This window comes from Schistocerca cancellata, chromosome 1, assembly GCF_023864275.1.
Source record: "Schistocerca cancellata isolate TAMUIC-IGC-003103 chromosome 1, iqSchCanc2.1, whole genome shotgun sequence".
In the NCBI taxonomy this organism is placed as follows: domain Eukaryota; kingdom Metazoa; phylum Arthropoda; class Insecta; order Orthoptera; family Acrididae; genus Schistocerca; species Schistocerca cancellata.
Genome location: NC_064626.1, coordinates 1134352443 through 1134368585, shown reverse-complemented (window position 1 = coordinate 1134368585; position 16143 = coordinate 1134352443). Strand labels below are relative to the sequence as shown.

General features: G+C 41.9%; 1 protein-coding gene across 1 annotated transcript in view; it reads left to right on the top strand.

The window, feature by feature from the left end:
• Positions 1–16143, top strand: part of LOC126133935 (Down syndrome cell adhesion molecule-like protein Dscam2) — a 367718-nt gene that overhangs the window by 266973 nt on the left and 84602 nt on the right. The window contains exons 23-24 of the mRNA XM_049915191.1: positions 1285–1473; positions 10592–10777. Of these exons, the coding sequence (XP_049771148.1) occupies positions 1285–1473; positions 10592–10777 (375 nt within the window). The remainder of the gene's footprint in view (positions 1–1284; positions 1474–10591; positions 10778–16143) is intronic.

Genomic DNA, 16143 nt, shown 5'->3' with positions numbered 1-16143 from the left:
GCAAACTCACACAGTAATTGATATGTCTGAGGTGGGATCCATGAGAGGAATAAGGCTTAGCACAAATTCAAGTCTGTTAACTGAAAGCCAAAAAATGCTGTCAAAGTCTTTTTGCCGTAAGCTTCCCACTCCTCGGCTGAATCATCGTATAGAGGAGAAGTGGGTGATTAGACCAGTGGAGCATTACCCTGTCTGTTAATGGAAGCTGACAAAGCACTCATTGCTGAAGTAAGCTGTCCCATCAGGGCTGGTAGCAAGGCATCCATAATGACTAAAGCTGATGAAACCACATTTAAAGACTGCACATGCAGAAACCATTTCAAACCCATCGCCAATCATGCAGTAGCCATGTGATACATGAAACTGATACAATTAGCACCAATGTGGCTTCATTCATAAGCCTCTGAACAATAACAAAAATAAGCCTCTCGTGACTCCGCACATAACCAGACAAAAGAACCATATAGAAGGTGCAACATAAGCAATACACAGAACAACTGATTTTAGCAGTACAAACAAAACGAACATAATGAGGGTGAGTCAGCAGTGCTCCATTTGCATATAGGCAAGAGTCACCCATAGATAATTTGGCGGAGATCGTGCCATGCGCACGCTTCCTACAGGAGGCCTCTAGTGGCTAGCCCGTATACAGGTGGTGGTTGATTAAAGTGCACATGCATGGCAACATTACACTCGGTGCACTCACATGTACTAGTAGCAGGATATGCCACTGACCTTCATTTTGAAGTCCCTAAGCTGACCATTATGCCATTTTTCATCAATTTAAAAATACCTGCTCTACACTTTATGCACTGCACCATAAGTATGTATGATTGTGTCGAAGGCTACTATGAACCTAACACATGGTCATAGCTTTGAATGAAGTGCACAGTTTGCATTCATCTGCACTGCATAATAATGTCTGACTAACCCATTTTACCATGAGTGCTCACTTCTCAGGCAGTGAGTGAGCATGAGTGGTTGTACTCCTCTAGCCTATAGAGTAACAGTTGCAAATTTGAAAGTACATGTGTTAGGGCTCAAACTGATTCTGTATCTGCTTTGTTCTTTTGATTTAGTGCCTTTTCAATGCCCCTATTCTGTAACATGAAAATTTGTCTTAATAAGGAATTAAAAAAATAGCAGATTTATTGGTCCAGCTTTATAGTCATAGTATATGTTCTTTGCAGTGGTGCCATATTGTTTATTGTATAGAATTCTGATTATCTTAATGTACTATACATATTTATTTAATGTGGAAGATTAATTCCTATCACTTTCCAGAGCTGGAGAAGGAAAATGAAGGTAACTTCTCATGCACAGCAAAAAATTTATTTGGTGAAGACCAAGTAAGATATCAGATAATAGTACTAATGCCTCCTCAACCACCTCACCTTGAATTTGTTGCTTCTGATCATCATAATATCAAACTTCAGTGGTCTTATCCTAAGGATGGAGGCACACCTGTTTTAGGTGAGCCAAAACAAATTTTCTTAATTTCTCAGCAGTCTACTTATTTCCTTTCACCTTTTACTCTAAAAGATGCGAGTTTATATACATAATTCACTTTATAGAAATGTGTATAATTTACACTTAGAAAATAACAGTGTCAGCTAATCTTATGTGTCACATGGTATAATAGAGTATTCTATGTTTACTGTTATCACTATTTGTGTATATGAGTTCATCTGCTGAAGACGAAAGAATGAGCAGTTTTCATTTTCATCTAAAAGAAGCAAAATCACAAAGGTAATGTTTCATCGGTTTGTACATAAATGTCTGCTGTCCTAGAACTGTCTGAAGTGCCCATGATGCAATAGTGTAGCTGACTGCTAGAGGGGAAAAAACAAAATGATGCACCCCACTGATAAAGTAGAGCATTGTGTAACAATTCACTTTCAGCAGCAATGGAAATGTTGCATCTGTGCCGTGCCAATCATGATGAACTTGTAGCTGTCTGGATTGACATGGTACAAATGCAATTTTCTTGCTGCAGCATTTTGTTTTTGACTCCTGTAACAACAAGCTGTGGTACTTTAGTGCAGGGATTTCAACTTGTACTGCAGCTGCAGACACATACCTTCCAACAAACAAAATACACTCCTGGAAATTGAAATAAGAACACCGTGAATTCATTGTCCCAGGAAGGGAAAACTTTATTGACACATTCCTGGGGTCAGATACATCACATGATCACACTGACAGAAACACAGGCACATAGACACAGGCAACAGAGCATGCACAATGTCGGCACTAGTACAGTGTATATCCACCTTTTGCAGCAATGCAGGCTGCTATTCTCCCAGGGAGACGATCGTAGAGATGCTGGATGTAGTCGTGTGGAACGGCTTGCCATGCCATTTCCACCTGGCGCCTCAGTTGGACCAGCGTTCGTGCTGGACGTGCAGACCGCGTGAGACGACGCTTCATCCAGTCCCAAACATGCTCAATGGGGGACAGATCCGGAGATCTTGCTGGCCAGGGTAGTTGACTTACACCTTCTAGAGCACATTGGGTGGCACGGGATACATGCGGACGTGCATTGTCCTGTTGGAACAGCAAGTTCCCTTGCCGGTCTAGGAATGGTAGAACGATGGGTTTGATGACGGTTTGGATGTACCGTGCACTATTCAGTGTCCCCTCGACAATCACCAGTGGTGTACGGCCAGTGTAGGAGATCGCTCCCCACACCATGATGCCGGGTGTTGGCCCTGTGTGCCTCAGTCGTATGCAGTCCTGATTGTGGCGCTCACCTGCACGGCACCAAACACGCATACGACCATCATTGGCACCAAGGCAGAAGCGACTCTCATCGCTGAAGACGACACATCTCCATTCGTCCCTCCATTCACGCCTGTCGCGACACCACTGGAAGCGGGCTGCACGATGTTGGGGCATGAGCGGAAGACAGCCTAACGGTGTGCGGGACCGTAGCCCAGCTTCATGGAGACGGTTGCGAATGGTCCTCGCCGGACACTGCGAGAGGGCTGTACAAGCAATGATCACACGCACGGCACAGCGGACACACCAGGAACCGTGGTGTTGGCCGTCGAATGGCACTAGCTGCGCAGCATTTGTGCACCGCCGCCGTCAGTGTCAGCCAGTCTGCCGTGGCATACGGAGCTCCATCGCAGTCTTTAACACTGGTAGCATGCCGCGACAGCGTGGACGTGAACCGTATGTGCAGTTGACGGACTTTGAGCGAGGGCGTATAGTGGGCATGCGGGAGGCCGGGTGGACGTACCGCCGAATTGCTCAACACGTGGGGCGTGAGGTCTCCACAGTACATCGATGTTGTCGCCAGTGGTCGGCGGAAGGTGCACGTGCCCGTCGACCTGTGACCGGACCGCAGCGATGCACGGATGCACGCCTTGACCGTAGGATCCTACACAGTGCCGTAGGGGACCGCACCGCCACTTCCCAGCAAATTACGGACACTGTTGCTCCTGGGGTGTCGGCGAGGACCATTCGCAACCGTCTCCATGAAGCTGGGCTACGGTCCCGCACACCGTTAGGCCGTCTTCCGCTCACGCCCCAACATCGTGCAGCCCGCCTCCAGTGGTGTCGCGACAGGCGTGAATGGAGGGACGAATGGAGACGTGTCGTCTTCAGCGATGAGAGTCGCTTCTGCCTTGGTGCCAATGATGGTCGTATGCGTGTTTGGCGCCGTGCAGGTGAGCACCACAATCAGGACTGCATACGACCAAGGCACACAGGGCCAACACCCGGCATCATGGTGTGGGGAGCGATCTCCTACACTGGCCGTACACCACTGGTGATCGTCGAGGGGACACTGAATAGTGCACGGTACATCCAAACCGTCATCGAACCCATCGTTCTACCATTCCTAGACCGGCAAGGGAACTTGCTGTTCCAACAGGACAAAGCACGTCCGCATGTATCCCGTGCCACCCAACGTGCTCTAGAAGGTGTAAGTCAACTACCCTGGCCAGCAAGATCTCCGGATCTGTCCCCCATTGAGCATGTTTGGGACTGGATGAAGCGTCGTCTCACGCGGTCTGCACGTCCAGCACGAACGCTGGTCCAACTGAGGCGCCAGGTGGAAATGGCATGGCAAGCCGTTCCACAGGACTACATCCAGCATCTCTACGATCGTCTCCATGGGAGAATAGCAGCCTGCATTGCTGCGAAAGGTGGATATACACTGTACTAGTGCCGACATTGTGCATGCTCTGTTGCCTGTGTCTATGTGCCTGTGGTTCTGTCAGTGTGATCATGTGATGTATCTGTCCCCAGGAATGTGTCAATAAAGTTTTCCCCTTCCTGGGACAATGAATTCACGGTGTTCTTATTTCAATTTCCAGGAGAGTATATAAATTAATTTTTTAATGGAATAATTGAAACCTCATGACAATTCCTTTTATATGTGTGTCACTATGAAATAATGTGCCAAAAGTCAGTATTATATTCAAGAAATTTAAAATTTCTTCTTGATTCAGGCTACAACCAATATCAGATGCCTATGGCCATCTTCAGAGGACAAGATTCACTTCTTTTACAAGGAGTGTGTGTGTGTGTGTGTGTGTGTGTGTGTGTGTGTGTGTGTGTGTGTGTGAGAGAGAGAGAGAGAGAGAGAGAGAGAGAGAGAGAGAGAGAGAACTACAAAGTGTATCCACAATCAGATGTTCATTACAACATTGCACAGAGTCTACTATTATGCAGCCTTGTCGTACAAAGATTTGACATAGCTATCTCCAGTCTTCCCCCCCCATGAACCATGGACCTTGCCATTGGTGGGGAGGCTTGCGTGCCTCAGCGATACAGATAGCCGTACCGTAGGTACAACCACAAAGGAGGGGTATCTGTTGAGAGGCCAGACAAACGTGTGGTTCCTGAAGAAGGGCAGCAGCCTTTTCAGTAGTTGCAAGGGCAACAGTCTGGATGATTGACTGATCTTCCCTTGTAACAATAACCAAAACGGCCTTACTGTGCTGGTACTGCGAACGGCTGAAAGCAAGGGGAAACTACGGCCGTAATTTTTCCCGAGGGCATGCAGCTTTACTGTATGGTTAAATGATGATGGTGTCCTCTTGGGTAAAATATTCCGGAGGTAAAATAGTCCCCCATTCGGATCTCCGGGCGGGGACTACTCAAGAGGATGTCGTTATCAGGAGAAAGAAAACTGGCGTTCTACGGATCGGAGGGTGGAATGTCAGATCCCTTAACCGGGCAGGTAGGTTAGAAAATTTAAAAAGGGAAATGGATAGGTTAAAGTTAGATATAGTGGGAATTAGTGAAGTTCGGTGGCAGGAGGAACAAGACTTCCGGTCAGGTGACTACAGGGTTATAAACACAAAGTCAAATAGGGGTAATGCAGGAGTAGGTTTAATAATGAATAGGAAAATAGGAATGCGGGTAAGCTACTACAAACAGCATAGTGAACACATTATTGTGGCCAAGATAGATACGAAGCCCACACCTACTACAGTAGTACAACTTTACATGCCAACTAGCTCTGCAGATGACGAAGAAATTGAAGAAATGTATGATGAAATAAAAGAAATTATTCAGATAGTGAAGGGAGACGAAAATTTAATAGTCATGGGTGACTGGAATTCGAGTGTAGGAAAAGGGAGAGAAGGAAACATAGTAGGTGACTATGGATTGGGGCTAAGAAATGAAGGAGGAAGCCGCCTGATAGAATTCTGCACAGAGCACAACTTAATCATAGCTAACACTTGGTTTAAGAATCATGATAGAAGGTTGTATACATGGAAGAACCCTGGAGATACTAAAAGGTATCAGATAGATTATATAATGGTAAGACAGAGATTTAGGAACCAGGTTTTAAATTGTAAGACATTTCCAGGGGTAGATGTGGACTCTGACCACAATCTATTGGTTATGACCTGTAGGTTAAAACTGAAGAAACTGCAAAAAGGTGGGAATTTAAGGAGATGGGACCTGGATAAACTGACTAAACCGGAGGTTGTACAGAGTTTCAGAGAGAGCATAAGGGAACAATTGACAGGAATGGGGGAAAGAAATACAGTAGAAGAAGAATGGGTAGCTTTGAGGGATGAAGTAGTGAAGGCAGCAGAGGATCAAGTAGGTAAAAAGATGAGGGCTAGTAGTAATCCTTGGGTAACAGAAGAAATATTGAATTTAATTGATGAAAGGAGAAAATATAAAAATGCAGTAAATGAAGCAGGCAAAAAGGAATACAAACGTCTCAAAAATGAGATCGACAGGAAGTGCAAAATGGCTAAGCAGGGATGGCTAGAGGACAAATGTAAGGATGTAGAAGCTTATCTCACTAGGGGTAAGATAGATACTGCCTACAGGAAAATTAAAGAGACCTTTGGAGATAAGAGAATGACTTGTATGAACATCAAGAGCTCAGATGGAAACCCAGTTCTAAGCAAAGAAGAGAAAGCAGAAAGGTGGAAGGAGTATATAGAGGGTCTATACAAGGGCGATGTACTTGAGGACAATATTATGGAAATGGAAGAGGATGTAGAGGAAGATGAAATGGGAGATAAGATACTGCGTGAAGAGTTTGACAGAGCACTGAAAGACCTGAGTCGAAACAAGGCCCCCGGAGTACACAACATTCCATTGGAACTACTGACAGCCTTGGCAGAGTCAGTCCTGACAAAACTACCATCTGGTGAGCACGATGTATGAAACAAGCGAAATACCCTCAGACTTCAAGAAGAATATAATAATTCCAATCCCAAAGAAAGCAAGTGTTGACAGATATGAAAATTACCGAACAATTAGTTTAATAAGCCACAGCTGCAAAATACTAACACGAATTCTTTACAGACGAATGGAAAAACTAGTAGAAGCCGACCTCGGGGAAGATCAGTTTGGATTTCGTAGAAATACTGGAACACGTGAGGCAATACTGACCTTACGACTTATCTTAGAATAAAGATTAAGGAAAGGCAAACCTACATTTCTAGCATTTGTAGACTTAGAGAAAGCTTTTGACAATGTTGACTGGAATACTCTCTTTCAAATTCTAAAAGTGGCAGGGGTAAAATACAGGGAGCGAAAGGCAATTTACAATTTGTACAGAAACCAGATGGCAGTTATAAGAGTCAAGGGACATGAAAGGGAAGCAGTGGTTGGGAAGGGAGTGAGACAGGGTTGTAGCCTATCCCCGATGTTATTCAATCTGTATATTGAGCAAGCAGTAAAGGAAACAAAAGAAAAATTCAGAGTAGGTATTAAAATCCATGGAGAAGAAATAAAAACTTTGAGGTTCGCCGATGACATTGTAATTCTGTCAGAGACAGCAAAGGACTTGGAAGAGCAGTTGAACGGAATGGATGGTGTCTTGAAGGGAGGATATAAGATGAACATCAACAAAAGCAAAACGAGGATAATGGAATGTAGTCGAATTAAGTCGGGTGATGTTGAGGGTATTAGATTAGGAAATGAGACACTTAAAGTAGTAAAGGAGTTTTGCTATTTGGGGAGCAAAATAACTGATCATGGTCGAAGTAGAGAGGATATAAAATGTAGACTGGCAATGGCAAGGAAAGCGTTTCTGAAGAAGAGAAATTTGTTAACATCGAGTATAGATTTAAGTGTCAGGAAGTCATTTCTGAAAGTATTTGTATGGAGTGTAGCCATGTATGGAAGTGAAACATGGATGGTAAATAGTTTGGACAAGAAGAGAATAGAAGCTTTCGAAATGTGGTGCTACAGAAGAATGCTGAAGATTAGATGGGTAGATCACATAACTAATGAGGAGGTACTGAATAGAATTGGGGAGAAGAGAAATATGTGGCACAACTTCACTAAAAGAAGGGATCGGTTTGTAGGACATGTTCTGAGGCATCAAGGGATCACCAATTTAGTATTGGAGGGCAGTGTGGAGGGTAAAAATTGTAAAGGGAGACCAATAAATGAATACACTAAGCAGATTCAGAAGGCTGTAGGTTGCAGTAGGTACTGGGAGATGAAGAAGCTTGCACAGGATAGAGTAGCATGGAGAGCTGCATCAAACCAGTCTCAGGACTGAAGACCACAACAACAACACAATCTCCAGTCTTGAGTGCAATAGAATTAAAATGCTCTATCCAACTTAGGTGCAGTGTCACAGAATAGGGACTCCTGTAAACGTTTAAAAGTTGCACATGACTGAGCACATCTGAGCTAGTAGTGTGGTTTATGTAGTTTATTGCAGTTTACCTCCATTTGTGAACTGAAGTGCAAAAACAGTGGGGGCTCTTGGCAGTGAAACCCTTGGGCATGTCATAAGTTTTAGCATCAATACCTCTGAGAATACAAGACAAATTATACTCACAAGTTTCAGCCAAGAAATGTGATTAACTTCCTTTACCCTTCTGGCTTTACACTTGTTCCCTTTATCATGCGAGTGTCAAGTTATGAGCAGTGCTGTATCATGTGAACCTGAAGAAAGAATGTCTCAAACCATATAAGTACTGGCTTGATTGGATGCAGCATAAAAGAATTATCCAAATGGGACAGAAATCAGGGGATGTGATGTTCATGTACAGACAACCAAATGATTACAATTTCAGAAAAATTGGATGATTTATTCAAGGAAAGGAGCTTCTTAAATTGAGCAAGTGAGTAATGCATTGGTCCACCTCTGGCCCTTTTGTAAGCAGTTAAATGGCTTGAGATTGGCATTGATTGGTAGTTATTGGATGTTCTTCTGAGGGATATTGTGCTAAATTCTGTCCATTTGGTGAATTACAGAATTAAAATCCTGTGCTGGTTGAAACTCTTACCATGCACAGGTGGGCCTTATCTTACTGAAATGTGTGCCCAGGATGACTTGCCACAAAGGGCAATGAAACGAGCATAGAATATCATCAACATACAGATGTGCCATAAGGGTACTGTGAATGATCACAAAAGTGGTCTTGATATGAAAATAAATGGTACTCCATTGAATCTACCCCACCCTCCTTTGTCGTCACAAGCGTCTTTATGGTTAAGTCTTTTCAAAAGATTCGAGAGGACTAAGTTTTACAATAAACGTTTTACTTATCTATTTTTCTCATTCAGTTGGCTCCAGCTTTTCAAGTCTACCCGTATGATTCTTGAAGCTGAAATTTTCACGTTTTTGGTTCTCATCGTCCAGTTGATCTAAATAAATTTGAAGAATATAGTGCAAAATTTTTGTTTTTTCGATGTTTATTTGTGTCACATTTTATTATATCATACTGTCTTTTGAATTTTTACGTTAACAAAGCTGAAATTACATTGTTTATCTAAAATACAGAAACACATCTGATGGCGTCAGAGGCAGGCCCACTACTACTTCACTCCGCAGTAATAACAGTATTCCAAAGAGTTTACAATTTTTGTTGACAAATGAATTTCTAGTTGTTTATATTATTATTTTATAAATGAATCCACAAATAAACATAATAAACAGTGCCAGATTGCATAATTTATAATATAAATTTTAAGTGTGCAAAATTTTTTGTTATTTCAAATGTTTCTATAAAAATAATGTTAACTATACATTCAGAGCTAGTGCTTATCAGTGGTAACAATGGAAAATAGAATAATTCAATTTCATAGTTTTAGCTTGAAATACAACATATTGTGTATAAAATTATATGAAATTTTTCTGAAAAACAGCTGAAATAATATTGACCTGTGTAAATTTCGAAAAATATTTCTGGTGTCAGCTACTTCTGTTGAGGAGAAGCACATTGCATGTGGGTTTTGGGCTATGTGGTGGATGACAGTCCCACCGCTGTCTGGGGCATCTCCAGACATGTCTTCGCTGCTCACTGGGGCTCAATTTGAAGCAGGGACTCATCACTGAGGATAGCTGTGCTCCAGTCAATGAGATTCCAGGCCACAGATGTGTTTGGGGATGCCCCACACAGTGAGAGGTTGCCTGACCTGACTGTCACCCACCATACATCCCGACAGCCAGTAGTGATAGTCATGGGTGCCATTTCTTTTCATACCAGGACCCCTTTGATTGTCATCCACAGAACCCTACAACACTTTGGTTCATCAACAAAATCTACATACCATTTTGCTGCCCTTCATTGCAAGTCATCCTGGGTTTACAATTCAGCAAGACAGTGTCTGCCCACATACAGCAAGTTTTTCTACTGCTTTTCTTCATGGTTGCCAAATCCTACCTTGACCAGCATTGCCACTGGATCTATCCCCAATTGAGAACACTTGGAGCACTATTGGCAGGGCCCTCCAACCAGCTCAGGAGTGTGATGATCTAATATGCCAATTGGACAGAATTTGGCATGATATCCCTCAGGACATCCAACAAATCTGTCAATCAGTGCCAAGCTAAATAATCACTCGCATAAAAGACAGAGGTGGACCAACACATTATTAACTAGCCCAGTTAGTGAAGTTCTTTCTCTGGAATAAATCATTGAATTTTTAAAAAAAAATTTATCATTTGTGTGACTGTACTTTACATTACATCTCCCTGTTTTCATCCCATTCAAATAATTACTTCATGATGCTTTTTTTATCTTAGAGTGTATCAGAGGCAGGTGTTTCAATTGTTCCTTCCTTGTTTCAATGCCTACATGTATGTGTTTGTGCATGTTACTAGAAACACCAAGTTTGTAGTGAAAATGCCTAATCTTTGCAGGGTATCTGCTGAAATATAAACGAGATCATGGTAGCTGGCAGGAAGTACACATGGAAACTGAAAAGAATTCTTATACGTTACAAAATCTGGATTGTGGTGCTACATATTACATGTTACTGAAAGCACACAATATAGTTGGAGAAAGTTCCTCCAGTTCTGTTGTAAATGCCAGCACCAAAGGAAAGGGTAAGTCACACCAAGCATGATACTAATTCAATCTATAATGAAGCAATCCACATAAATATTCACACACGTGACAGCAGGAAAATCATCTGAGAAAATTAACTCTATGTGTTTCGTAAGTTACAGCACAGTGGTTTTGTTTACGTTTAGAAGGGCTAAAATATTCACAGTTGGTGTGAGAGGGACAACGCAATTGATTTATGGCTGAGTTCAGTATGATGAAGTGTCAGAATTGAGTTTTATGTTTTGTTGCAGAATTATTTAATGGCTCATCATCAGACATCAAGCAGACAGTTTGAAGTCTTAATAAAAATACCCTATTAGTTACTCCTTCAATAATCTGTTTCAGTATCTAGAGTCAGCGATTCTGGTTAACACTGTTATTAATATTATACAGGTTTTTAACTTGTCCAGTTTATACACAGCTGATAGTGTTCTGTGAACTCATTAATTTTATATAAATACTTAATATGAAATACTGCTTAAAAATCCAGCTAAATATTGTAAAAAGGGAGAGCAATGTCTTTTTTTATTTTTTTAAAAGTAGATGCTTCTCTTTCTAAAAGCAGTGCCCATAATTATTAATGTGAAAAGATTAGCACCAGTTGTAATTGTTTGATAGTGGACTTTGCAGAAGTAGTCTGCAATGACTGCTTCTGTTGTTAATATATGATTTCATTTGTTCCACACCCCTGAATGCTCACTTTTCTTATGTATTTTATGGGGCATAATGTGTGAATAAATCAATGAAAGAACATAATTTCGTGATGCTCACATTCTCACTATTCTAAATGCAGTCTTGATTGTATATTGAGAGACCACTAAAATACCAGTGAATCCTACATACTAAAACGATTTGGTACTCACAGTCTGTTGTATAAATCTTCAGTTCATATGAATTTCCACTGTCTATTCTACCAATTGAAACCTATAAGTGTTGTGTGTGTATGGGCCTTTTCGGTTACTTAGACCTTCCCACACCACATCTGAATTTGGGCTGTGTATCTGTGGTGGTTGATATTTTCATCCATCCTTCGTGCATGTGTGCTTGTTGTGAGTTTTCAGTTATCTTGTCTTCCCTGTTACCTAGGCCATTCCAGACCACAAGTGACATTAATTTATTCATAAAAACAGGCATCTCTTTTAGTATTACAAAGTAACATACAAAGGCAACTTCAGTAGGAATATATAGTATGTGGCACAGTTTAGTAAACAAAAATATGTACATATTACATAAGCATTTTGCATGAACAATACACACAGTATACAAAATTAACGTTTAAAAAATTCCTTTATTATGGTCTGTCTAAGCAAGCCTACACGCTTACAAGCAGCTAAGTCATGTACTTTTTTCATTACAGATATCTGAAACTGGTCACTCTCATCTTGGGCTTCAAATCATTGCAAGGCAGTATCTAAACAAGTGAACGCCTCAGAAGCTGTTGGTATACTTTCATCTTCACTTTCTGGAGCACTGATTGATGAGATGCTGGCGGCATCATCTTTATCAGTGATGACGTTTACAATCTCGCTGTCCTGCATGATTTGATGCCCTGGATCTGCATCATCGATATTCATCCATTTATGAACGTCTTCTTCATCACATTCGTGGCAATCTATTTCTTTTAGCATACCAAGAATTTCTGACATATCATTCTGTTCGTCATTTTCAATCATATGTTGTGAATTTTCTTTTGTGTCCAAAATTTTATTCCAGGCTTTCTTCAAATTCTCTTCCTTTACACTAGTCCATGCTGCACTGATCATGTAGGATGCATCTTTCAAGTCAATATTCTTATGATTTCTTAAGAGACTTTCTTCTCCATCCTCTTCTCTTTCTAACAATAACACGCAACAATTCATTCCTGTAATATCGTTTGAAAGTCTCAATAATGCCTTGATCCATGGGCTGTAATAACGAGGTTATGTTAGGTGGAAGAAATATTACCTTTATGAACTCATCTTTTTCATTTAAAATATCACATGATGGATGAGTTGGTGAATTGTCAAGGAGAAGTAGTGTTTTCTCCCTCTTCCCGTTCTTTAGCTGATGAGCTTTTACAGAGGGTACAAAAACGTCCAGAAACCACTTCATAAAAATTGTACTATCCATCCAGGCACTCTTTTGTGAGGTGTACACAACAGGCAAAGCTGACATATTAACATGCTTGAAACAACGCGGTTTTTTACTTTTACCAGTGATGAACATAGGCAGTCAGTGACTTCAAGTAGCATTAGCACAAGCCAAAGCTGTAATACAGTCCTTGCTTGTTTTAGGACCAGGTGCTGCTAATTCATGACGTGAAATGAGAGCTTTTCTCGGTAAAGTTTTCCAGTTAAGTCCAGTTTCATCAGCATTGTAAATGTTTTTGAGAGCATAATCTTTTTCCCTTAATACGTCCCAAAGTTTGACTTTGAAAGAATCAGCTGCTGAAGAATCAGCTGACAGTTTTTCTCCCTGTATTGTAAGCTCAGGAATGCTGTGTCTTAACTTGAAGCATTTTAACCAGCCCGTGCTCGCTTTAAAGTTCGAAGGCCCTCCAAGTTTTTCGTTGAACTGCACTGCCTTCTCACACAGAATGGGACCTGAGATAGGTTCTCCTTCCAATCTCTTTTGTGTAAACCACTTGTAAACAGCATCATCTAGATCTGTGTTAGTGGCGAGCTTCATAGTTTTACGGCTTGTTGATCCATCAGTAGAATCGAGCATAGCTATAAAATTTGCTATGCTCGTCTTTTGTTTTTTTATATCCGTAATTGTCAACTTCCCCACCTTGTACTCATTGGATAAAGTGGTTGCAGATTCACCTTCTTATAACCTTTTAATAATCTCATACTTGTCCCTCATAGAAAGGACAACACATTTACGTTTAAGCATTTTGTATCGTCAAGTTCACTTCTTCACGCAGCAGCACACAAAGTGGTCATAACAGAGAACAGAAGGTGACTGTTTGCACTGTGAGAAGCTCTTCTTGGGGGCGCGCAATCCTTCAAACTGCGTGGAGCGGCATGCCTCAACTCTAAGCTGGCGCAGCTGTTGCTGTGAACAGCTTTGATACTGCCGCTACTTCTACTGCCAGTGCCAAGCCGACAGAAGTGTGCTGATTGTTGAAACACAGCAACTGGTGGCTTGGACAGTCAGCAGCGCCTTGTGAAGGCCCCATTAGAAGCAATGTTCTGCCAGCGGTGGCCCAGTGCGGTGACTACTGTGGGAAACTTGGTTTGGGAGTGAGGGGGATGATGAACGGTAGGGTGGGACAGTAACAGGTGTGAGAGAGTACACAGTTCGGTTAAGCGGTCGTTCGGTTGACCGATGTTCAGATAATCGATGCTCTACTGTACTTGATTCCATTGGTATTTTTCAGAGAATAGATAACTCAAGAAGAGGAATTTGTTAACATTGAGTATAGATTTAAGTGTCAGGAAGTCGTTTCTGAAAGTATTTGTATGGAGTGTAGCCATGTATGGAAGTGAAACATGGACGATAACTAGTTTGGACAAGAAGAGAATAGAAGCTTTCGAAATGTGGTGCTACAGAAGAATGCTGAAGATAAGGTGGGTGGATCGCGTAACTAATGAGGGGGTATTGAATAGGATTGGGGAGAAGAGAAGTTTGTGGCACAACTTGACTGGAAGAAGGGATCGGTTGGTAGGACATGTTTTGAGGCATCAAGGGATCACAAATTTAGCATTGGAGGGCAGTGTGGAGGGTAAAAATCGTAGAGGGAGACCAAGAGATGAATACACTAAGCAGATTCAGAAGGATGTAGGTTGCAGTAGATACTGGGAGATGAGGAAGCTTGCACAGGATAGAGTGGTATGGAGAGCTGCATCAAGCCAGTCTCAGGACTGAAGACCACAACAACAACAACAACAACAGATAACTACATTTGCAAATACAAAGAGCTGCTTAAAATATATTACTTCTGAGCATGCAGGTATACAGTGAACATTAAAACTTGCCAATGTGCCAACAGATATTTTCAGTCCTTGGGTCTAAGTAATCAAGTAATTTGTAGGAGTCGTTAATGAAGTATGTTTTTTTCTTTTGAACTGCTTGGGATTCCCAGTTTCTTGCTTTATATTAGATAGGATGTTGTTGAATACTAACTACATTCTGAACCTTAAACAGATAACATGCTTGTCTTTATGTCAACATGATATATTTCTAGGAACAGAACCTGCTGAACATCTTCTTGATTAATATACCTGAGTGTTGACCCCATTTGATCCTGTTGTCTGGCTGTACCCAAGGTATTTAACACATGGTGTTTCATTGAGTATATGACATTAACGTTTACTTCTAGTGCTAGCAGGTCACTTTTCCTGCAATATATGACCTTCTGCTTCCACATATGGCATCACTGTTATTCCTCTCTCATGTCTTTCATGAGTGTATGGGGAACAGGTCATACAATTGTCATATTAATAACCTGTACATCACTTTATGTGAAACTCTGTATTTATTAAGAACACTGTACACAATACACCATCACATGCCAAGTGCTGGAATAAGGCTGAAGAACAAACTACAATTATAGTACAAGTTTTGATAGTCAAAGACTTTGGTAGTTCATAGATAGCACATTGCATCAACCCTCAATTCTAGTGGTCGATGACTGCCACAGAGGCGCTCCCATCCCCCACCCCCTCCCGCAATGTACAACACAGTAAGAGGTGGTGATGTAGTTTGGCATGGCACTCAGTCTGTGGTCATGTCTAAAGATGTCCCCATGGGGAAAGAGGGCCCATGGGTGTAGATTCAGTGAATGACGGGTGGTCGAACCAGGAAAGTGGGATCGTGTAGCACGGCAATGCGGGTGCATAGCGCACTGTGAGTGCCATGTGAATAGGGAGGTGGCTGTCATTATCAGTTGAGGTGGTGATGGCTGTCTCCTCTGTGTCTGGAAAGATCCCAAATGTGTGGAGGAGGTGGATGGAAGGGTGTGACGGACGAACAGTGTGACATCACGCAGCTTCAGGGAGAGGTCCTCATTGGAAAAGGAAGATGGCAACACACATGTTTATAAACTGTAAGGATGCCAAGCAAGACCCAGGGAAGAGCTTCTGACCAAGACATGTCGTGGCACATCACCATGGCTTTCAAAGTGTGGTGGCAGTGTTCGAGCAACCCATTGCTCTGCGGGTGGTAGGCTGTTGACGTAATTTGTTTGCAACACCCAAGTCACACAGCTTGGACAAAAGAACAGCCTCAAAATGTCATGTCTGATCTGTCGTGACCAAAGATGTAAAGCCAAAGCACGTGATCCAGGGGGCAATAAAGGCCTGTGAGACAGAGTCGGCTGTTATATCACCCACTGGCTAATGTGATCGATGATAGACAGGATGAATTGAAAACCCTCTCAAGG